This window comes from Marmota monax, unplaced genomic scaffold (genome assembly GCF_021218885.2).
Source record: "Marmota monax isolate L192 unplaced genomic scaffold, Marmota_monax_Labrador192_F-V1.1 WCK01_AAM20220418_F8-fsc00002, whole genome shotgun sequence".
NCBI classification, from domain to species: Eukaryota; Metazoa; Chordata; class Mammalia; order Rodentia; family Sciuridae; genus Marmota; species Marmota monax.
Genome location: NW_026693571.1, coordinates 38,060,238 through 38,084,087, shown reverse-complemented (window position 1 = coordinate 38,084,087; position 23,850 = coordinate 38,060,238). Strand labels below are relative to the sequence as shown.

Here is a 23,850-nt window from a genome sequence, read left to right as displayed (position 1 = left end):
GAGTACTGCTTATCTCTGAAGTTTTTCAGTTGGTGACTTTGTAAAAGGTGTTTGTCTTCTAATGATAGGTGCCATGCAGGCAGAATGAAGCTTTCAGTGTCTTCCACTTGACACTGTATGTCAGTCCTCCTTTTAAACTTCTTACCCAGTTTCTGTTTAAAACCTGTTTTGTCTTTCTGTCTTAGGAGTCAGTGTTGGAGTTTGTTTTGCCCTTTAACAATTAAGGTATTGTATAGTATGTTTAGGTCACTCCACAGATGTTGCTATAGTGGTTTTGCTTATATCTGATCTGGATTGCTCATTGTTTGGCAGATCTTTATGAAAGTTCTTTGTGATTGAGCTCACAATGATTTAGTGTATTTCTAAATTACTGTAATTGTTTCTGATGTTAGCTTTTGAAAATTTGTCAAATTTGTTGTCATCTCATTTTTGCCTGTAATTGTTACCTCTTTTCTTGCTCCTGTTTGAAATATCTGCTTTGCTATTGTGTTTTATCTGTACTTTTAACCACTTTAAATTTTCCCAGTTAGGATATTAATAGTTTAGTCAAGTTTTTTCCCTACTCTGTATATATGGAAGAGTATATGAAAGCCTAGTATTGTACTATTCTTCATAAATATACAAAGAATTCACTTTCCTTTCATCTACCCCATCCCTTTGTTAGATCCTTGTTCCAAGGATGTTAAGTTGCAACGTTAAGGCTAGACAAAATTAAGAATGAGGTTAAAGTGAGTCTGTCTCTACATCACTACCCTTCCTGTAAGTGCTCTGCTGCCCTTGTTCATTTTTTTTTTTTTAAGTTTTTAAAAATGCTTACTGCCCTATGAATAGCAGCAAGTCACGAGTAGATGAAAGAGCGTGAACCCATCTTGGGATGAGACACTTCCAAATTCCCTAAATCCTGTCTACCTCCTTAGCAGTCTAACCTTGGACAGGTTATTCAGCTGAGTCTGGTTCGTCCCTCCTTCCGTATCTGCTGCCCTCCTTCTCTTTCCCTCCTTCCCTCCCTCCCTTTCTCTCTCTCACTCTGCCCTCTCTCCCTCTACTGTGGAGATAATATACTATATACCAAGTATATGTAAGAATAATGTTTTTTTATGATTATATTACTATAGGTGATAGTAGGTGACTAATTCCCAGGTAATTTTTCTAGTTTTAATATTTTACCCTCAAAATTAAATGAAAAAAAAAAATCAAAAAGTTTAAAACTGTATCACTTGACCCTTTCTCTTCTTGTCTCCTCCCGGTTCTAAATGCTTGTGTCTCTTGATGGCCAGCATCCTCTTGGATCTACAGTTTGGCTCATCACATTCAAGTCTTAGCACAATCTTCTTCATGGTTTTAGCCTCTTGCAGAAGATTGGCCTTGTCTGCCCACCATAGCCGCTCTGCTTCCCATCGTAGAGCCTCTTTCCTGGGGTATAAAGGGAATCCTTGCCTTTCTCATACTGGGTCACTTTGTGAGGCTGGTGTTTGCCACACTTTTTACAAAGTCCTTCAAGTTTTAGGTACATTGACCATATTTATAGTAGTGGTATCTACACAATAAAAACCAAGCCAAGAGAGTGTGTCTAGTCTTCCCTTTCTTACAAGGTCCTTCCCTGGGTTCTGAGCAATGGAGACTCCTGTTTAAACTATTGCAGTCCAGCCCTGACTTCAAGAATAATGTTTGGGGTTTTTTTTGAGGGAGAGAGTACCAAGGATAGAACTCAGGGGCTCTTGGCCACTGAACCACATCCCCATCCCTTTTTTGTATTTTATTTAGAGACAAGGTCTCACTGAGTTGCTTAGCACCTCTGAGTTGCAGAGACTGGCTTTGAACTCGTGATCTTCCTGCCTCAGCCTCCCAAGCTGCTGTATTACAGGCGTGCACTACTGCATCCAGCAAGAATAATATTTTATCTGTGATACAGAAAGTGCTTCTCAAAAGTTAGTGTTGCTCCACCCTATTAAAGCATAGTTTACTAAAAATATGTGGCTCTTTTCTTGATTATGTGCTCTCCTTAGTTCTCATAGTCTGAAAACTTAAATATTTCCTGGAGCATTCTTGGCTTTTGTCCTTTTTCCTTAAAGTAGGATCTGACCTTTCCCACCTCACTTTCTTCATCTCTCTCCCTACACCAATTCTACTGAGAATTCAGAATCTTTCCTAGATTGACCCTTTTAGATTTCAGATTTTCTCAGATTTGAAATATATGCATATGCATAAACCAGATATTTGGAGGATGGCACCATATCTAAACACAGAATTCATTTGTTTCACATAACCTTATACACATAGTCTGGAGGTAATTTCATAAGTAGTCTTAGTGTGCCTGCATTTGACTGTCACCCATCACATGAGGACAGATGTAGAAATTTTCATTTCGAATTTGACACTTTTTAAGTATGTTAGCACTCAAAAAGCTTTGGATTTTGGAGCATTTTGGGTTTGGGATTTTCAGATTAGGGATGCTCGACCTGTACCAAGATTGCAAAAATTAATTGCTTTAAAAAGAGTCTTGCAACTGCTTTTCTAATATTACTTAATTACTCTTTTTAAGTGGCAATGATTTCTACTTACTTAATAACCAAAAACATCCTGAGAATTATCTGTAACATATCTGGCAGAACTGCATTGAGGACATTGTATGAATGTACATCATAGTGCAAATTAGTAAATCAAAACCAGGCAGAAGGGCTGGGGTTGTGGCTCAGTGGTAGAGCACTTGCCTAACATGTGCGAGGCACTGGGTTCAATCCCCAGTACTGCATAAAATAATAAATAAAATAAAGGTACTTTGTCCATGTGCAACTAAAATTTTTTTTAAATAGAAAATCAAAGTATTCTAATTTGTAACTCATGAAGTTTGAAAGGTATTTTCATACTGAAAATTGGCTTATTAACTTACTTTAATTTCCCTTTATTTTTTATTTAGTAATATTTGGACTGGACAAGAGTCAACATTCTTATTTAAGTTTGTATCTGATTTTGAAAACATTACCATCAAAACCAAATATGAGTATTCACAAAATCAGTACTAATAGAAAAATGAATTGATTTATCTGTTTTAGTGTTAGAGTGAAAACTATTAGCATATTAAAAGGAAAACAGTTTCTGATATTAAAATGGGAATGAAATTTTATACTTTACAGTTAGAGTTTTTTCCTTGTGTTTTTACATTTTAAATGCAAGCTGTGAATCACTAGTTGTTCTGTCTAAATACCAAGGACTGCTCTAGAGTGTGTGTGTATTTCAAAAGGCTCTACTCACCAACCTTCTCACAGTTATTGGGAGGATGTTTTGGTGAATATGAGTATCGTATCATTTTGTTGTGAAAACTAGAACTCAGACCTAAAAAGCACCCTGTCTTTGATGTCCCATGGATTAAGTTTCCTTGGGGGGGAGGGGGGGTAGGTAACACACTCAGTGTGAGGCTTCATTACCAAGCTCCAAGTCTTCCTTAGCTACCAGAGGAGCTGGCCCAGCCCTCTGTGTTCAGCCCTCACAGACCTCAGTGGGTGAGGAAAGAAACTGACTTGTGTAGACATTTGCAGAGTTAAATTTTCTGATGCCTTTTCCTCTTTCTTTCTTTCTCTGTAATTGTCTACATGTCTAATATGTGACGTGATCACATGCTCTGCTTTTGTTCTGTAATTATAAAGCACTGGGAATTGAAATTTGAAACAAAAATCTTTTGTGACTCAGTATTAAAGTAACTGATCAGAGTCTGTTTATGAAAATTGAACTTTCACACTAAAAATAAGGAAGTCCTTTAGTTACTATGTGAAAACAATTAGCGTGTGAAATGTGAAAACAGTGAACAATTCTTGGATGAGCCAGGAATCATCCAAAATAGCAAAACAAAAATTGGCCAAATAATACTGTTAGAACAGGTGGAAAATGACTTTTTGACCTAAATAGGTTACTAGTGTGAAAGCCTTCACAGAGGGGGAAATGTTGCATCTTTCTAAATTTCATATAAATGAAACCAAACAGTTCACACTCTCTCTTTTCCTCCTTTCACTGAACAGTGTTCTTATCACTCATCTGTGTTGCATGTATCGGTGTATTCGTTGCTGAGTAGTGTACCATTATATGGGAAAACCCCGATTTGTTCATCTCTTCACTCTTGGTTGACATTGAGTTTTTTCCAGTTTTCAGCTGTCACAAGTAAAGCTACTATGACCATTGATGTACAGTCTGTGTGGATAGGCTTCCTTCCCTCACTTCAGATCCCAAGAAGTGGAATGGTTGCATTAGATCATAGGTATATGCTTAGCTTTGTAAGAAACTGACAAACTTTCAAGATGGTTGTACATTTTATGTTCTGTGTCCTTGCCAATAGGTTATGGTCAGTCTTCTTAATTTTAGTCATTCTGTGGTTGTGCAGTAGCATCTCATGGTGGGTTTAATTTGGATTTTTGTAATAACTAAAGATTTTGAGCATGTTTTCATGTGTTTGCTTGCCATCTGAATATTTCCTTGGTGAACTACCTGTTCAAATCTTTTGCTCATTTTTTATTGGGTTGTCATCTTATTCAGTTCTAAGAATTCTTTCATTTTAAAGTACTGGGGATCTAGTTCAAGGCCTTGGACATGATAAACATGCATTCTGTCACTAAGCTATATCCCCAGCCCCTAAGAATTCTTTATATATCCTACAATCAAGTTCTTTGATACATATTTTCTCCCAGTTTATGGCTTACCTTTTCATTTTTATAATAGACTCTTCTGAAGAGAAAAAAATATTTTTATGAAGTCTAGTTTATTGTTTTTTATAATTTATGCTTTGTGTGTACTATTTAAAATTCCTTCTCAAACTCAAGACTATTAAGATTTTTCTCCTATGTTTTTTTCTGTAAGTTTGTTGCTTTAGTTCTGACATTTAGACCCGTGCTCCATTTTGAGTTGAGGTGTAAGTGTACGGGTTTACTGCTGATGACTTAGTCCTCCGGTCCCTTTTCAATCTATGCACTCTCTGATAAGCTTATCTAGTCACATGGCTTAAAATATCATCTGTATGTTGTGACTCTCGAGTTACCTCCAGCCCGCCCTGCTCATCTAGAACCCAGCTCTCTCAATAGTCCCCTTCCCCTCTGCCACACCTGCCCCCTCCATCTTCCCATTTCAATATATGGCAGCGTCATCCTTTCAGTTGCTTAGGGCCCAAGTCTTGGCATCATTTTTGGCTGTTCTCTTGCTCCCACACCCCACATCTTTGGCAACAAATCCCACTGGTTCCACCTTCCTGTCGTGTTGGAATCACACCTCTGCCAACCTTATCCGTCACCCAGTGGCAATAACAGGCCTCTCTACTTCCACCCTTGCATATTTATTAAGTTAGATATTGTCATTTCTCCCCCACCCCCCCAGAATCTCCCAGTGGCTTTTCCTCTCATTCAGAGAAGGATTCTAAGATCTTCCACCATCTAGTCCCACTCCTTATCTAACCACATCTCTTACCAGACCTTATTCAGCTCTGCCCAGCTGGCCTCAGTGCCTTTTCTTAAGCATACTAAGCACACTGCCCGCCCCAGTGCCTTTGTATATAATATTTTTTCTGTCTAGATTTTTTTGTTCCAGATATCCTGAAGCAACCCTTCTCTTCTCAGGTCTTCTCAGCTGCCACTCACATGAAGTCTCCTAGCGCCTGCCTTTTTAAATGGCGAAATGCTCACTGACATATGCATCTCATATTTCCTGTTGCTGCTTTACTTTTCTCTGAAACATACTGTACATTTGACCTATCTTGTTTCTCTTTCTTCCCTTAAAAGAGTATAAACTTATTGCAAGTGGAGATGTTTGCCTTTTGTTGATTGCTTGCATGTCCAGCCCCTGGAATAGCGTCTGATGTTTAATAGAACCTCAGTAATATTTATTGGATGAATGAATTTAAGTAATATTTTAGTGGGGCTGTCTGTAGTGAACACTCCAGGTCCTCAGAAAAGTTATGATATAGACATACTTTATCTTTTATAATCTTTTCCTTTTAATGATTAAAAAAAATGTTAAATTCAGCCAGACACGGTGGCATACACCTGTGATCTCAGCTACTCAGGAGGCTGAGGCAGGTGGATCACAAGTTCAAGTCCAGCCTCAGCAACCTAGTGGGACCCTCTGTCAAAATAAACAAGGCTGGAGATGTGGTCCAGTGGGAGAACTCATGCCTAGCATATGTCATGGGGTACCTGTGCACGTTTTTCTAGGGCAGAGTTTTAGGAATTAAATTGTGTTCTGCAGCATGTTTCTTTTACTTTACTGTTAATAATTGTTTTCAAAAGTAATTATATATCATTAATACCACTGATCAGCAATATATTTATATGAGTTTTTATTGTTTTACATTTTCCTGAGGTGAGGGTGTAAAATAGTACCGCATGTTAGTTTTAGTTTTGCATCTTCCTGTTTCCTAATGAAGCTGATGTCTTTTCAGATGCAGTTGGTCATTCCCATTTCCTCCTTTGTACAATGTTATGCTCTCCTTCCTTCCTTCCTTCTCTCCCTCTCCCCATCTCCCTCTTCACCACCTACCTACCTCTTTCTCCCTCCCTCTCTCCCTCTCTTTCTCTATCTCTTCCTTCCTTCCTTCTTTTCTTTCACAGAGCTGAGGGTAGAACCCAAAGCTTCACATATACTAAACAAATGCTCTACCACTGAGCTACATCCCAAACCCTAATCTTTCTTAATGGGGCTATTTTTGGTTTATGGGAGCTCTTCGCATTTTCTAGATACATATCCTTCGTCAGTTACATATAACGCAGATATCTTTACCCAGTTTGTAGCTTGTCTTTTCACTCCCTTTTGATGAACAGAAACTCAGTTTTAATGTAATTTAATTTATCGATCTTTTTCTTCATGATGTAGGATTTTTAAAAATTCTCATTCAAGAAATGCTTTAGCATCTAGCCCAGGCACTGTGGTGCACACCTGTAATCCCAGCGGCTTGGGAGGCTGATGCAAGAGGATCGCAAGTTCAAATCCAACCTCAGCAATTTAGTGAGGGCCTAAGCATCTTAGCAAAACCCTGTCTCAAAATAAAAAAATAAAAGGCAAGAGGTATGACTCAGTGGTTAAGTGCCTCTGGGTTCAATCCCTGGTACCAAAAAAAGGAATGCTTTAGCCTCCAAGGACATAACAGGAGTTTTTCCACCCTTGGATGAAGCATTTTACTCTTGGTGCTTTCCTTTGAGCCTCCCTGGCAACCAGTCACAGTGGCAGAGCAACTGAGAGCAGCTTGGTTTTAGAAAACATTTTTGGAAATTGAGAAAGAAAGATAGTGAATTCAGATATCATACCATGTATAAAATTTTATATATTTTTTTCATTTAGACTTTTTATATCATTAAAATTATTAAAGCTCAGTTTTATGGGCTGGGACTCTAGCTCAATGGCAGAGCACTTGCCTAGCAGTTGCACAGTGGTGCATACCTGTAATCCCAGCATCTCAGGAGGGTAAGGCAGAAGGATCTCAAGTTTGAGGCCAGCCTCAACATCTTATTGAGGTGCTGACTCAAAAATAAAAAGGGCTAGGGATGTGGCTCAATGGCAGAGTAGTCCTGGGTTCAAATCCCAATACCAAAAAAATTATAATAGTAATAATTTTATTTTGCAGTTATTATAAATAAGACCTCAGGAAACGATTCATAAATTTTTTTAATATATTCTTTTTTTAATATATATATTTTTTAGTTGTCATTGGACTTTATTTTACAATGTAGGCAAGCACTCTATCACTGAGCCACAACCCCAGCCCGTAATTCATAAATCTTTTTGATGGTTTGCTCATTTCTTTTTTGGGGGGATTGGGGAGGGGAGGGGTACCGGGGATTGAACTCAGGGGCAGTCAACCACTGAACCACATTCACAGCCCTATTTTTTGCATTTTATTTAGAGACAGGGTCTCACCGAGTTGTTTAGCACCTCACTTTTTGCTGAAGCTGGCTTTGAACTCTCGATCCTTTTGTCTCGGCCTCCCCAGCTGCTGGGATTACACGCATACACCACTGCGACTGGTGGTTTGCTTATTTCTTTAAGATAGAAGTAGTTAAAACTTATCTAACTTGGTAAAACTTACTCTTGATATCACTAAAATAAAAAGCAATTGGAAATAACCAAGTCATAAGAACTTTGAATAAATTGACTTTCTGGACAATGTTTGCTCCCATTGCTTGATTCTTTACAAAGAAATGCAGTGTTTTAAAGTATCCAGCCTACACAGTTTTATGTAAACCGTAGCTTTCAGTGTGTCCATACCTGGTATATAGCATTTATTGTAAGTAATTATATATAATTTCCCTTTTAGGTATCTCACATGATTTTGAATATACTTAGTTTGAGGGTAAATTTAGTGATATTTAAATTACTGCTCTCAATAATGTTTGAAAATTATTAACAGAGCTGGGACTTAGCTCAACGGTAGAGCACTTGCATAGAAGGTATATTGAAGATTTACACGGTATATATTTAGCATCTGAAAACTGACTTTTTTCCTTCAGGGTAATTAAAAAGTTGTCAAAGGCTCAGTGACCCATAATACTTGGTATATGTGAAATGCTGTCTCTATTAAAGTGGCTTTTCTTGAGGAGAGAGACGGTGATTCATTAGGGATGTAGTATGTCACCTTCTATCTCGTGTCCTTGGTGTTAATGCTTGGTCTTGTCCTTCTGCCGTGTCCACAGGTTAAAGTATTGCACAATCAGCTGGTCCTTTTCCACAATGCCATTGCCGCCTACTTTGCTGGGAATCAGAAGCAGCTTGAACAGACACTGAAACAGTTCCATATCAAATTGAAAACCCCTGGAGTGGATGCCCCATCTTGGCTTGAAGAACAGTAAAATCTCAACTGGAGAGGAGAAAAAAAAAAAAAAGGAATTTCTAAACCAACCTAATCTGATAAGAATTAAGCAGAGTTGGGGGACGTGATGAGGGTTAACAACCATTGTAGTGATTCTTGCACAAAGCTTTAATTTTTCCCTTTTCATACCTTAACAATTGAACTGTTAAATTTGATGGGAAGGTTGGTAGTTTTAATGTAAACATAAATTCTCTAATCCAAACACAGTAATTTTCCTTTTTGAGAAATCCTTTTGTATTGTGAGGGTTGATGGCTATTTCTGTAGTTTGAAAACATCTAATATAGATTTGCACTGACAAGATAAAAATTTGAGGTTTTTGGTCCTGGAATCGAGGACCAGTTGTAACTTTTCCAGAGGGAGGTTTACATGATTTGTATCAACATCAGATATTTTATATATGAATATATTAAACATCTTTAAGAGATTCATTTTCATGTATTGTCTTAAAGAGAAGAGAAACTATTTTGCAAAGTAAATTATATGGCGTTTCTGCAGCATCCACACAGAGGTGGCAGTTCTAATGAATGATTGATTGGCTCATGGAGTTGTGGTAAACACCTTTTTTAAAATGAATCTTTACCATTATAATTTTCTTCAGCATCTTTATTTTAAAGACACAGGAATAACACTTGTCATTTCTATGGTGGGTCCTTAAGTTTATGAATTTGTATCACCCAGAGTCACTGGGCAGTTATGTTAGCAATTTCTTTTGATTTATAACAAAACCTGGTTAAAAGAGATTTTTTTTTACAGGTGGACTTGAGAATGGAAATTCATGATGGTTTCTAGAGTAGAAATCTGTACTTAGAACACTAGTTTGGGGGTAAATTTCATTTTTATAGTCGTAAATTCCTAGAGAGCTTTCATTGACTTCCATATGTAACAATACCAATTAAGCCTTAAATCACAGATATGTGCCTTCTCAGATACAGTAATTCTTGTTCAACCAATGTACATAATCCATGAAGAAACCCCTTTCAGATAATGTTTGATGTGTCTGTTCCTTGGGAAGGAGCACATGTATAAAGATTGAGTTTCTTTGGCCTCATTAAACCACATTTGAGGTTTACAGTGGAATCAACATTTGAGTTTGCTGTTTGGTTTTTCTTGAGTCCTTTTAAGGAATGAGCAGCAGAAGGACTTTTTCATTTGAGTAATGAAAAGGTCACATGGAACAGTGTGGCTGTAAGAGGAGAGGATGATGATTGGGAAGGCCAGTACTGTCTCAGCTGTGCAGCACATTTGGTTTTGTGTTCTTCGTGGTTGGCCCATGTCCAACTGTATGGTTCCTCAATAATGTAATCCTCTTTAAATGTAAAGTTCTTTTGATTTTTGTCATAGACATAAAGTAATATTTTGAGAGGTGTCTCACTTATTCATTTCTATTGTGTTGAAATGAAGTACTTAAAATTATTGTCATCCATGAACTTTGTGGACTGTAAATTTGTTATATACGTTCAATGCCTTTTAGCTGGCTTTTTAATTAATATGCCTGTTTTGAGTGCTTAATACAGTGTAATGTGATTGTAAATCATCAGCTTATTTTCAGTCATTCCCTCCTGTATATTTGTACTCTTGAGAGCCTTATTTTATTCTTCCAGCAGAATAACTTACTTGTGATAGTTCATTTACATTCCCCAGAACGTGCCTCTGGTGTGAATTTTGTATTCTTATTAAAAGTGTTTGCTGCAGTATCTTGTTTCTCTTGCCCTCAGAGTTTTAAATAAGAAATAACTATTTAGAAATTCTGAGAACATAGCATTTTCCCCCTGAACTTTAAAAAAGAAAAAAAAAAAAACAGCAACAAGAAATAATGCTTCTGTTACTTATAATTGTTTTGCTCGGTTTTCTTTTCCTTCAATTTGAATCTCTTTTGGAAACTGAACCTGTCCAGTCTCACCACATCTCAGTAAACAATGTACTAGCAAAACAGCTAACTAGTTTCATCCGTATGAATTAATAATTTTTCAGAATAAACTGAAAATGTCAGTGACTCTGAGTAGTGGGTACGTGTGCAAAAGAAATAAGAATAGTAACATACTAGCCAGAGGTACATTTGCTTTGTTAGAAAAGTAATTCATATTTGTTGTAGAAAGAAATAAGAAAAGTTTCATAAAATGAAAGATAACAACCACTTTCTTAAGTGAATAAGTACTGCATGGAACCACCTAACCTTCCTAAAGTTGGATGTTTTAATTACCAATTTTTTATATCATAATCTTAGGTTTGGATAACTTTTAACAGGCATATGTTCATCTTTGCACTCTTCTAATTATTCCCTTAAGTAATACTCCTGGACGTAAAGATGGACCGACCCTCAGAGTATATGCACACTCCTAAGACTGTGTTGTATTTTGCCAGTTTACATCTCCCAGAGCATACCACATGTGCCTGGTTAGCTTTTATTTAAAGCCAGTATGCAAAAAATCCATAGAATCAACAGGGCATCACTTTATAAATGTTTTAGGTGGAAAGAAAAAACCGTCAGTCAGATAAGACCTGAACAATCAAGATTTGGGGAGTTTTCAGATGTGAGGTGTAGGAGCAGAAGATGGATGGAAGTAGCTGACTTTTCTCATAAAAATAGAAAATAGTCAAGAAAAAACGAAAACATTCAAGAAAACTAGTCCATTGAACTTGAAATTGAACTGTCCATTCAAATGCTTTTAAATATTGGGTCTAGGAAGGACCTGGATTTGCAGAAACAACTTATCTGAAATAGAAACTTTATTAAGCATTTTTTTAACATCCATAGTACACTGATGACGTTATACCATAGAGTGTGAAATGAAAATGTTTCTCAGAGATTGTCTAACACTTTTTTTTACAGATAAAGGCCTCAGAATATATAAAATTAGCCAGCCCACCATCCTCAAGTCTAATATCAGATGAGTGCTTGCAACTAAACATGAATGCTTCTTTAAGTCCTGCTATTTCACCTGCATAATTAAACCAAAGCATTGTATCAAGTTCCTTCTAAAGGAAAGTACAATATATGTGTTAAATGTCTTTCCTGTTGAAAAAGGTAACCCATCCACCTCTACACGGGTTCATATTAGATACAGTATAAAGTATATAAGACATTTGTCCTTTCTGACCATTCAAAGAAATCACGTGAACCTGAAAAGTGTTATATAAAGTAAAATTATGTAAATTCTGAAGTTTCTTTTCATCCTGAAATTGTTAATTTGAAGAATAATTTATCTACCTCAAAATGTGCCGTCTTGTTTAGTTTTCGCTGGAGATGACCATAGGTGTGGAAAATAAAAGCAAATTATCCAAGGTGCTAGTTCAGTACAACATGTGTGTGTACTTTTTCCTAATATTTGTGAAGTACTACTTAGAATGCCTGTATTTTGTAATAGTCCTAAATACGTTTTGCCAGTAGCTCTTTCCTTGACTTGTTCAGTTGCCTGGAAAAGTTGAGACCACCTGAAATCCTGCTTTACTGTTTTAACCAAATGTAGGCATTAAGAAAACCTGATTCCCCTTTAAGATCACAATTTTTTTTTTGTCGGTTGAGGCTGTCCCATGGTAAGTGGGCAATATTCTGATTTAAAGGCCAGTAATATTTTGCATTAGGCCACAGGTCTTTAACTATTTTTTTTACAATGCAACAAAACCTATTAAGTGTGGTGTGGTGGTGCACTCCTGTAATCCCAGCAACTCTGGAGGCTAAGGCAGGAGAATAAAAAATTCAAGGCCAGCCTCAGCATCTTAGTGAGGCCCTAAGCAGTTTAGCAAGACCCTATCTCACAATGAAAGAATTAAAAAGGGCTGAGGATGTGGCTCAGTGGTTAAGTGCCCCTGGGTTAAGTCCCCAATACCAAAAAAAAACAGGGCTGGGGCTGGGGCTCAGTGGTAACGCACTTGCCTGGCAAGTATGAGGCACTGGGTTTGATTCTCAGCCCCACATATAAATAAATACATAAAATAAAGGTCTATCAACAACTAAGAAAATATTTTTTAAAAACTTATTAAAATAGAACTACGATAGAAACAACTTTTCTCTTTTGAGGACTTTTATTAAATTCTGTGTTCCCACTTGAACATTTCCTGTTCAACAGGTTTCCTACCACAAATGGTTCTTTATAATAAATTGCTAAGTGGTCCTCCTAATGTACAGGAAACTGAAGTTCATCTTTGTGTAAAATAAAGGTTGATTCATAGAGTTTATGTATATTGATAACTACTTGTTATTCCTGTGTTAACCCTGATAGGGAAAAAGGAGACTGTTCATTTGAGGAACGGAAATTAGACCCAGACTGAGAACCGTAATTCCTTCTGTGCAATTAATTCATTAATATGCTGCCAGAGCTGGGAATTTCAGTGATATTTTTACAAATGAAATGTGCCACAAAATCCCAAAACAGTTTGTTTTGTTTGGACCCAAGTAAAGGTTTGCCATGAAGTCAAAAGACTGAGCTTTCTGCACCTGTGATCCAATGAATTGTTTGTTGATTTTTAAAAGTTTTTAAAAGGAACAGGCTACCATTCTGTTGGCCTTGAACTTTCCTTGGCTTAGACTTTCATATTGCTTTGCTTTTGGTTCATGTGTGTGTCATTTATATAAATTACTTAGGAGAGAAGTGTACCCCTAGGCAGCATGAGGGCACAAAGGAAGAGAAATGTAAGCCATATAATTCTTCATCGTGTCTTAGAGTTTAGTGTCTGAAGTTCCACTAAGAAAAGCAAACTCACAGGGCCCAGTGGCACAAGCCTGTAATCCCAGCGGCTCAGGAGGCTGAGACAGGAGGATGGCGAGTTCAAAGCCAGCCTCAGCTAAGCAACTCAGTGAGAGTTGCTCTAAATAAAATACAAAATAGGGCTGAGGTGGTGGCTCAGCGGTCAAGTGCCCCCGAGTTCAATTCCCGTACCCCCGCCCCAAGCAAAACAAACGTTTTTTGGTTTTGTTTTCAAGTGGGTGGAGAGCATGGAGTAGAGAAAGGGAAAGTAACTTTTCAATCCTGTTAGTCTTCCTGAGAAAGTTTTTAGCATAAGGAATAAAGTATTCCTGATAAATTATTTATATATGCTGTTTTGCTTCTGTTCTCCCTCTACATGATTTCTGGTTCTTCCCAAGGAAGCTTTTTATGAAAAAAGTACCTAGAGTTTTGAGCAGATAATTACAATTCTTTCCTTTGAGCAGTATATACTTACTATGGCTAGACGCTAAGCTCTGAGAAAGGCATAGTGTTGGATGCTGTTTTATTCACCCTGTATCCCCAGCTTCTTGCACAGTTCTTAAAGGAGCCAAGTACAAAGTTTAGAAATACTCAATTTTTTTAGCTCAAAATCCAAATGCAGACGAGTACTCAGTTGCATCACTAGCTCATTTCAATGCATTACAACAAAGGCAGGGCACTTATTCTAAATTAACATCAGGTGTTACCCAAGACACTAGAATGTTTACAGGAGAGTGGCCAGTTTAAAAATATATTTTATAAAAGAGGGGGCGTGGCATAGCTCATGGTAGAGCTCAGCTTAGCACGTACAGGCTCTGGGCCTCATCCCCAGAACCAAAAATAAATAAATAAAAGGAATAATTGGAAGAATCATTATTTTGCCACCCCCACTAAAATAACTGATTCACACTGACATCACCAGTAAGTACTAAACTCACTAGGAGAAAGATTGAAGGAAAACCATATTTCCATAATACCAAAGAATTGTTCTCCATAGTACTAATCATGGAAGAGGAAAATACTAAGAGATTTGTGTCTCCAGATACAATTCAATATAAATTATGCAACATCACTTTGGAGTTACACTGATGGAACTGCTTAATCTTGATCAAACTGAACCTTTTTCTTTAAATTCCGGGGTACAGAATACAGGGGACTAGGGAACAAGTTAAATTACACCATGTGAAACCATCTGGACAAATGCAGAATCTGGCACATGCTACAAGATATTTGACTGGGTCTTTTCAATAAGTCTGTCACAAAAGAAAAATAATGAGAACTGCTCTTCAGCTTATGTTCTGAAAGATAGCTATATAAAACATTTGAAGATCAACTGAAAATTTTGAGTCTATGTTTGATACTACTAGGAACTTTAACTTTTTTTTTTTTGGTAGCAGGGATTGAACTCAGGGACACTTAACCACTGAGCCACATCCCCAGCCCTTTTTGTATTTATTTAGAGACAGGGTCTCACTGAGTTGCTTAGTGCCTCACTAGTTGCTGAGGCTGGTTTTGAACTCTCAACCTTCCTGCCTCAGCGTCCTGAGCCACCGCACCCAGCTCATTAATTTTTTAAGCTATGACGGAATATTATAGTAATAAAAGGAAAAAACTGCATTAGATGTGTTCCTGAAGAATTTAAAGGCAAAGTGTCCTGGTGTCTGCAATCTACTTTTAAATGATTGAGTCAAAATACGCAATTCATACATACACACTGCTGTATGTGGAGAGAAAGCCGGAGAAAAGGAAAGAGAAAGATGCCTTAATATGGCAAAATGTTAGCAGTTGTTGAAGTAGGTGGGTAGATAAAGTGGTGTTTCAGAATAATAGTCTTACCTTTTTAAAAAAATGTTTATACATTTTTTAATTTTTTTAAAAAAGGCTCTTTGGTTCAGAGAGGCAAAAGGATTTCCTCCATCTTCCCCAGAGTGGCAGTCAGCTTCTTGGGGTAGAACCTGTGCCTCTCTGCTCCACTCCTGCACATACCAGGATCCCCCTGTGGCATGGGAAAGACATCAGTTTGTGTTTGGAAACAGACTCAAGGAAGTTAGGCAATTTTCTGCTTGTCGCTAAAGACTTCAGGAACAGCAATTGACACAGCAGAAGGAGTTCAGGATATGAGACTGAAGAGCACATTCCACGTAGGAATAGGTGAGCTCACCAAACTAAGGGTTTTTTCCTTTTCATTTCTCTCCTCGGCTCATTTCCAAATTGATGTTTTCTCAGCAGCTGTGAGAAAGTACCAAAGAAGTTAAGCTCCAAAATAAAACACTGTATTTTAGTTTAAGATTTCTTGTGTCTCATTTTTTTACCCTTTTCTTGGAAATAATTGTAGCTTCATATTACAGTTAAAGCCTGCTTAAAATAAATTTCATTTGCACACTGGTCATTTTAATACCATTTTTAATATAAAAAGATTTTAGGCCAGGCTCAGTGAGTGGCACATGCCTGTAATCTCAGCAGTTTGGGAGGCTGAGGCAGGAGCATTGCAAGTTAAAGGCCAGCATCAGCAATTTAATGAGACCCTGCCTCAAAAAAAAAATAGAACTGTGGATGTAGCTCAGTAGTAAAGCACCCCTGGATTCAAACCCCAATACAAAATATATATATATATATATATATATATATATATATATATATATATATATATATATGAGACAGCTAAGTTTTTCCTAATTTTCACTTTTTTTTTTTTTTTTTGGTTCCCAGCCTTATTTTGTATTTTAGTTAAGAGACAGGGTCTCACTGAGTTGCTTAGCGTCTTGCCATTGCTGAAGCTGGCTTTGAACTTGCCATCCTCCTGTCTCTGCCTCCTGAGCTGCTGGAGTTACCGGCATGAGCCACCACACCTGGCCTAATTTGTACTTTTTAAATTAATAAAATAGCTTTGATCTTTAAAGTGCCCCCAAATGAATAACAGGTGTTTATGTTGTTCTTGTTTCCTATTCCCTACCCCTATCTCAGATAAGAACAAGGAACGTACAATGAATTCAAACTTCCTAAGGAGTTTATATCCATAATAGAAGCAGCAAAAGCCCAGGCAGTGTTTTGAGAATTGAGTTTTAACCATGGCAATGGTTACTATATAACCACTGCTTATCAGGTGAGGTGTTTTTCTTTAAGAATGTAAATTTAAACGGTCATGAGTATTTGCTGAGTGACTGGTCAGCTTCCCCGTGTTGATTCTCATCACCTGATGCCACTAACGCCCCAGAGAGGTCCAGATGATTCCTCAAGTGGGCATCAACAGTTTCTCCTTGAACTGGTGTTGGCCACCTGAGGATAGACCCTTAATTCATCATTTAGATGTCCTGGGTGTGAGTCTGAAAAAATCATTTAGGTGTCCTGGGTGTGAGTCTCAAAAAATCATGTAAGGTGCCAGGGTTTTTCCTCAGTGGCAGAGCACTTACCTGACACACGCAAGGCCCTGGGTCCCATCACCCATCGCCACTAATAATAATAAAAATACAATCTGAATGTCTATTTTTTCAAAATTTTATTTCTCTATAAAGACCATATTTTCTTTGTGACACTTAGTTAGCATTCTCCAATTAAGCCAGTCATAAAGTAAGAGAAATTAGTTAGAGATTGCAAATGAAGAGCTAGTAGTCTTTAAAAAAAAAAAAAAACCTTTTTTGTGTGTCTTGGAAATATTGCCTAAACTCACAAGATAGGGGAAGGAAAAGTAACACATTAAAACTTCATAGCAGGCTTTGGTTCCAACTTGCCCCTTTGTCCTTTAAAAAAAAAAATACAATGACATAATAGGCTGTTGTGCTGTGTTGAGGTTTTCGAGCTTTTGGAGTCACTATTTGTGCTCATGACTGGAGTCGTGAAAACAAGTCCTTTTTTCCCCCTAAAACAAGCGGCCTCAGTCTGGGCCACTCCAGACTTCCTTGCCACTGACCTCAGCATTGACCTTGACTTATTCTAGGAAGAACTCTGCCCGTTTGGCCCTGTGGTTCATTTTTATGTGAATTCGTGTTCACTAGCATTGAAGTGGGATCTCCCAGTTAATAAGCAAAACTGCATTCATGACTAATTTTGAGTCTGCTGTCTTTTCATTAGGATTTGGAATTTGTAAACTTGGCTTATGGAATCTGCTTAGCCCAAGGGGTGAGAGAGCTGGACAGCTGTCTTATCAAGGGCATACGTAGACTCACCTGGTTTAAAAATCAGGTCTCCAACTCTTATGTAGCCCTAAAAAAAAAGTGGAAGGTTCGAGCTACATGCTTTGGTTCTGAAGTGCTTCTCCATTTTTATCAAGTTTCAACAGAAGAAGCTCACTTCCCGCCACTCTTCTTCCCAAACCGTGTCAGGCTGGAGTTGGTTTCCAGCGCGACACTGGCTGCGCTGCTTTGGGTCAGGCATCAGCTCTTCTTATGAAAGGCTTCACTCAATCGGCCTGTGCAGGTCGATGCTGCTTCATTCACCATAAAATGTGATCACGCCTGCTGTTGTCTTCACCACTTGCCTGCTGCTTCAAAGAGCTTGAGTCTTTGGTCCCTTCAGGACCATAAAAGCTCATGGAGGGCAAGAACCATTTGGAACATTTTTGTGGCCGGCATGTCAAAGGCACTCGATGCTTTCAGTAATGATTCGCACTGCTGGGGCCTCCGGCCGGGACTGACTCTGGGGTCCATTGGTGTCCTTTGCTAGTGATGAGGATCTCAGGATTAGGTGTCAGATACACTGACTCTCGGCCACTTTTAGAGTCCTGGCTGCTGAGATCTGAAGATGAAGAAGACAGCCTCACCCTCACACATTTTGGTTTATTGGAGAGAAAGTCGACACAAATCATAGGAATGAATGGTATGGGGGAGAGAGGTAGCAGTATGAAGAACATACTCTCGTTTTTTTGTTTGGGGGAGGGGGTTCCCAGGGAATGAACTCAGGGACACTTGACCACTGAGCCACATTCCCAGCCCTATTTTGTACTTTAATTAGAGACAGCGTCTCACCGAGCTGCTTAGCACCTGGCTTTTTCTGAGGCTGGCTTTGAACTCACAATCCTCCTGCCTCAGCCTCCCGAGCTGCTGGAATTACTGGCATGTGCCACTGCGCCTCACTGGAGAACATACTCTGTGGTTGAATATGGAAGCTTTGACTCCAGATAGGAAGTCTTGATTCTATACAGATGTGTGTGCTTCTGTGTGTGTGTGTGTGTGTGTGTGTGTGTGTATGGCCAAAGGGGTTCATTTTACCATCCTGCTATAGCAGCTTGATCTGTCACAATGGTCCTATCCATGCTGCCAAACTAAACCTTTCAAAAATCAAATCTTACAATATAGCACAATGTTATCTCTTCATAGACTTTCAATCCACATTCCCGCCCTCCACCAGTCCATCCAACGTAGAAAGCTTCACTCCTTTTTACCTAGTGGACAATCGAAGTGGCAGAATGATTCAGAACCTTCTAGGTTCCCTGGGGAGAACTCTTGGTTAGAAGATTTTGCTGTCTAACAGATGACCTTCATTTTGATCTGGAAGTCAGCCTAAGTAAGCACTGTTATATTCTAGAAGGAAAAGAAAGTAATCACTAGTTACCCAGAGTGTGGATTATAACTAGAGGCACGTGAGGACCGGGGTGTGTGGGTGTGTCAGGACCACCCAGAGTAGCCTTAGAATCTGGAGGAATGGCTTTCTGGAACTTGAAAACAATTCTGGCAGGTCAATCCTTTATTGCAGCATCGATTTTGCAGCCTAATGCAGAAGAAATTGGCTTGTTGTGCAGAAAACACACACACACACACACACACACAAAGTGCATTTATTGGTTTTCTCCAAAGGTTTGACTAAATGTAGAATAATGGGTGACTTTTGTTAAAAATCTGGATGTTGATAAAATGGGGAAGAGTCATGAGCTCCCTCTCCCTGGTTCCTTTTCCCTCCAGGCCTCCTCATTTAGCCCCTCTGATTTCTTGAGGATGCACCTCTCTACCCATCCTCCTCACAAAAAGAAGGGCCTAGGACGTCTGGTGACTTCCGCAGCCTCTGTACCATGAGTATGGGATCACAGGCCTCCCCCTGTTTCGTGATTGTGGTCAGTGGAGGGGATCAGCTGCAGGAATTCATTTCTCTGCCTTCCCCTCCAACCAGAGATACGGTGAACCTGATTATGCCCAGCGGGCAAGTAGCCACCCTTGGAAATCAGTCTCTTATTGAGACAAACCGTGAAGACTGCACACTTGCAAAAGATAGAATGTGGAGCTGGAAGGTACATGCAAATCCTCATGATGGAGAGCGTGGGGGTGGGAAGGAAGATGTGTGTGTGAGCACTTAGAATTTTCTCTGCTTTTCTTTCCTCAGACTCCTTTCAAAATTACAAACAGAATGGGTCTTTGTGACCCCTAATTTGGGGTAAATAATGATCTATGACAAGAGAGTTTTCAATTCTCCTGGGAAGAGAAACTGCAGTGTGTGTGTGTGTGTGTGTGTGTGTGTGTGTGTGTGTCAGAGGGAGGGAGCTATTTCCAGCATAAAAATAATTCCATTTACAGTGTCAGTGAAATGTCCCGTGTTTCCGTGGTTCCCCTGCAGCCCTTGCTCTCCCCAGCCATGTAACAGATGCCATTTACCCTTCAGTGACACTATCAGGCATCTCACAGGAAGCCTGGCATATTCAAAACCAAAATTCAGAAATTTGTTTATCTTTTGTCTTCAACAGCTGGGTGGAGTGAGTAGGAACCTAGTAGATTGCTTAGAAAACCAGCTACACTTCAAAAAAATTAAATGTAAAACTGTTCTTTTTTTCTAGCTTAGTCCTGAGAAATCACCACCAATCTAATATTTTGTACAGAAATTTTAGGCTACTTTATTACTGAACCAGAATTTAATTTCTAACAGGCCAAAGTTGATCATATGCGCAAAAGCACTACATAAAAGGGATCTAGAAATATGAGGGTGTTATTTTTCATCCAGGTTAAAATTTGAATAGTCAAGTTTTTAATACCAAACCTCTCAGATGAAATGCAGGACCCTCTTTTTGTCAGCAGGAGGTCAGAAAGTTAGGAGTGAAGATGAAAGAAGTCCTAGGTTTAACCTCAATGGAATCGCCTTTAATTTTAGTCTGGCCAGGCCCACGAAAGGGTGCAACATGAGCTAATTGCAACACCGTGTTTAATAGGGATTCTCTTCATGTCCAAGACCAGTCATAACTTGACGAACAGTATTTCCAGCAAACAGCTTACCCCTTTTACTTTCTCCAAAAATGGTCCATTTTCATTATTTCTATAAATCTGCTTGAAAAATATTATGATTCTCATTGCTGCCCAGCAAGCACAAGGCCCTGGGTTCAATCCCCAGCACCAGAAAAAAAAAAAAAATCAAAACTCTGATTATTATGGGCTGGCCTCACTTTTTGCTATTATACCTGAAGTATTTACCTGCTTAATAAAAATAGAAACTTTGTGCAACCAAATTGTCAGGAGCTTTTCCACTGATCTAAGTACACACTCAATTCCCAAGGGCACAAAAAGGACTTCCAAGTTGCAAAATCACAACAGGTCCTTTCGCCTGCCTCCATATGCCCTGTACCTTCCTCCAGGGAGGGAGAGAGAGACGCGCACACACACCAATATTGTTGATTCATTGGGTTTGTTTGGGGACTGCTTATACTGTGTGGGTTAGGGTTTCAAATTACTATTTGCTCTTTTAACTTCTTAGAAGGGTAAACAACTTGAAAACAGTTAAAACCAGTAGCAAAAGAAACTGGCTTCTGACCTACTCAGTTAGCTTCATTCTTCTTCCTCAGACTTGCACAGTTGTTTTTGATGATGACTAAACAAAAGAAGCGGTAAGCTGTTGTGTTGCATGTTAAAGCTATTCTTCTGCTCAGTGGTGTGACAGCCAGACCCTACATTGGTGACTAATACTGAATCAGTGGTTTTCTAAGCGCTGAACTGATGGTAAACTAAAGAGGTCTAACTGAAGGTTTTCTGGATGAAGACTCCCTGCTATAAATAGGGTTTCTTTCCTTGGTCTCTTTTTCCACCCCCAGCTTCCAACACCCAATACCCATATCCTAAAAGAGAAAATGGACAATTTGTTCCAAATAAATTTAGACAGGTGGGAAAAAGGGTCATCAGGGATCTCACTGTCCCATTCCAGTCTCTCCCACTCTCAAACAAACCAGGCACCATTTTTTTTTTTTTTTGTATTGGGAATGGAACTTGGGGGCACTCCACCACTGAGCTATATCCCCAGCCCTTTTCATTTTTTAATTTGTGACTAAGTTGCCGAGGTTCGCCTTGGATTTCAGGTCCTGTTATTGAGAAGAACTTGAACTTAGGGCAAGAGAGATGCTATTGCTGCTGCCATGGATATTACCATCTGGGGTGAAAGCATTTTCTATTTAAAACTTTCTGAAACCACTACTTAGCATTCAGGGGGAAAAAAAAAAGCTTACCCTCTTAGTGATCAGAGCCTAGTCATTGTGTACTATATTTAAAGGCCACTTATTATTTAAATTTCTTAGCCTGCAAAAATAAAATATCATTTTGTCAGTTCAAAAGTGGTTTGGAAAACTACAGGAATATGACATTTGCATTCTGCCAATAAGTCACACCAATTCTAGTGACAGTAACAGTTTTTCTGATTTATTGATTGTATGCTTTCCACACTCTGAAGGAATCAGAGTCTAGAAGTTTCTCTAGGCAGTGGCTGTTGCTGGAAGGTGAATTGATGAGTCTTTGCGTTTGTCCGAGAGTCTGTTAACTGTAGAGTTGGCAGTTTGTTTCTTTCTGCAGTTTCCAATTTTAAGAGATAATGATGCAACCTATAATCTAAATACTGGATAAACTGACCTCATCAGATGTATGTTTTAAGAAGAATAAACATGAAAAGATGAGGTGAAGCAAATCCCAGTCTGTATCATAAAAAGAGGCCAAAGGAGGAAAGAAGTAGGGAGGGAAAGGAGTCAGGGAAGGAGAAAGATTTAAAACGAATTGGTTGCTTCACTCCTATAGTCAAGGAACTGGTTTCAGTGTGTGGACACATTGGAGTCAACTCATAGAGTTATTCCTTCAGCAAGTAAGTCTGTTGAAAAACTCCAAGGGATTCTTTAGAATAGATCCTGAAATTTGATGCATTTTGCACAATTGTTTTTGATGATAGCTAAACTAAAGAAGTGATATGCTGTTGTGTTGTATGTTAAAGCTATTTCTTCTGCTTAGGATTTGTTTAGTGGCTCCTAATGACAGTTTCAAATACAAAATACTTGTGGGACTACACATTGGTGCAACCACTCTGGAAAGCAGTATGGAGATTCCTCAGAAAACTTGGAATGGAACCACCATGGACCCAATTATCCCTCTCCTCGGTATACACACAGAAGACTTAAAATCAGCATACTATAGTGAAGCAGCTACATCACTGTTTATAGCAGCTCAATTCACAATAGCTAAGCTATGAAATCAACTTGGGTGTCCTTCAACAAATGAATGGATAAAGGAAATGTGGTATATATATATATATATATATATATATATACACAATGGACTATTACTCAGCCATAAAGAATGAAATGATGGCATTTGCCGGTAAATGAGTAGGCTATCATGTTAAGTAAAATAAATAAGGCAATCTCAAAATATGAAAGGCCGAATGTTCTCTCTGATATGTGGATGCTGACTCACAATAGGTGAAGGGAGGGGGAGGGAGGAGTAGAGGTTCATTGGATTGAGGGGAGGGAAGGAAGGGAGGAAGGATGGGAATAGGAAAGACAGTAGAATGAATGGACATAACTTCCCTATGTTCATATATGAATACACGACCAGTGTGACTTCACATCATGTACAACCACAAGAATGGGAAGTTAGGGCCTGGGGCTGGGGCTCAGTGGCAGAGTGCTCACCTAGCATGCGTGAGGCACTGGGTTTGATCCTCAGCACCACATAAATTTAAAACAAAGATATTGTGTCCACCTAAAACTAAAAAATAAATATTTTTTAAAAGAATGGGAAGTTATATTCCATGTGTGTACAATATGTCAAAATACATTATACTGTCATGTATAACTAAAAAGAAAAAATAAAATCAAATTAAAAAAGGAAAAGAAACACCAAAATACTTGATGCAACAGAAACCCAGAGCTCCTCGGGACTGAGGGAAGCAAGAAGAAAGAAAATGAACTGGGGAAAGGAGACAGGCTTTGGAAAGGAGAGCCAGGGGAGGGGAGAGCAGCGCACAGGGAGGAGGGGAACAGACGTGCTGCAGGCCCGCGTTGCCTGGGCCACGCTCATAACTAGTACACACACTTGGAGAGGCTTGACCTGCTTGGGAAAGTGAGGGCTGCCACACGGCCCTCTGCTCAAGAGCACTGGCAACAG

General features: G+C 38.8%; 1 protein-coding gene and 1 pseudogene across 8 annotated transcripts in view; one reads left to right on the top strand and one right to left on the bottom strand.

Moving 5' to 3' along the window:
* The window catches only part of Arfip1 (ADP ribosylation factor interacting protein 1), a 121,696-nt gene extending 111,165 nt beyond the window's left edge, over positions 1-10,531 (top strand). For all 8 annotated transcript variants that reach the window (XM_058583906.1, XM_046458869.2, XM_046458868.2 and 5 more), the window contains one exon: positions 8,661-10,531. In XM_058583906.1, the coding sequence (XP_058439889.1) occupies positions 8,661-8,816 (156 nt within the window). In that variant the 3' untranslated portion in view covers positions 8,817-10,531. The remainder of the gene's footprint in view (positions 1-8,660) is intronic.
* Positions 1,203-1,707, bottom strand: LOC124102516 (large ribosomal subunit protein eL42-like; annotated as a pseudogene).
* Positions 10,532-23,850: the final 13,319 nt, after the last annotated feature.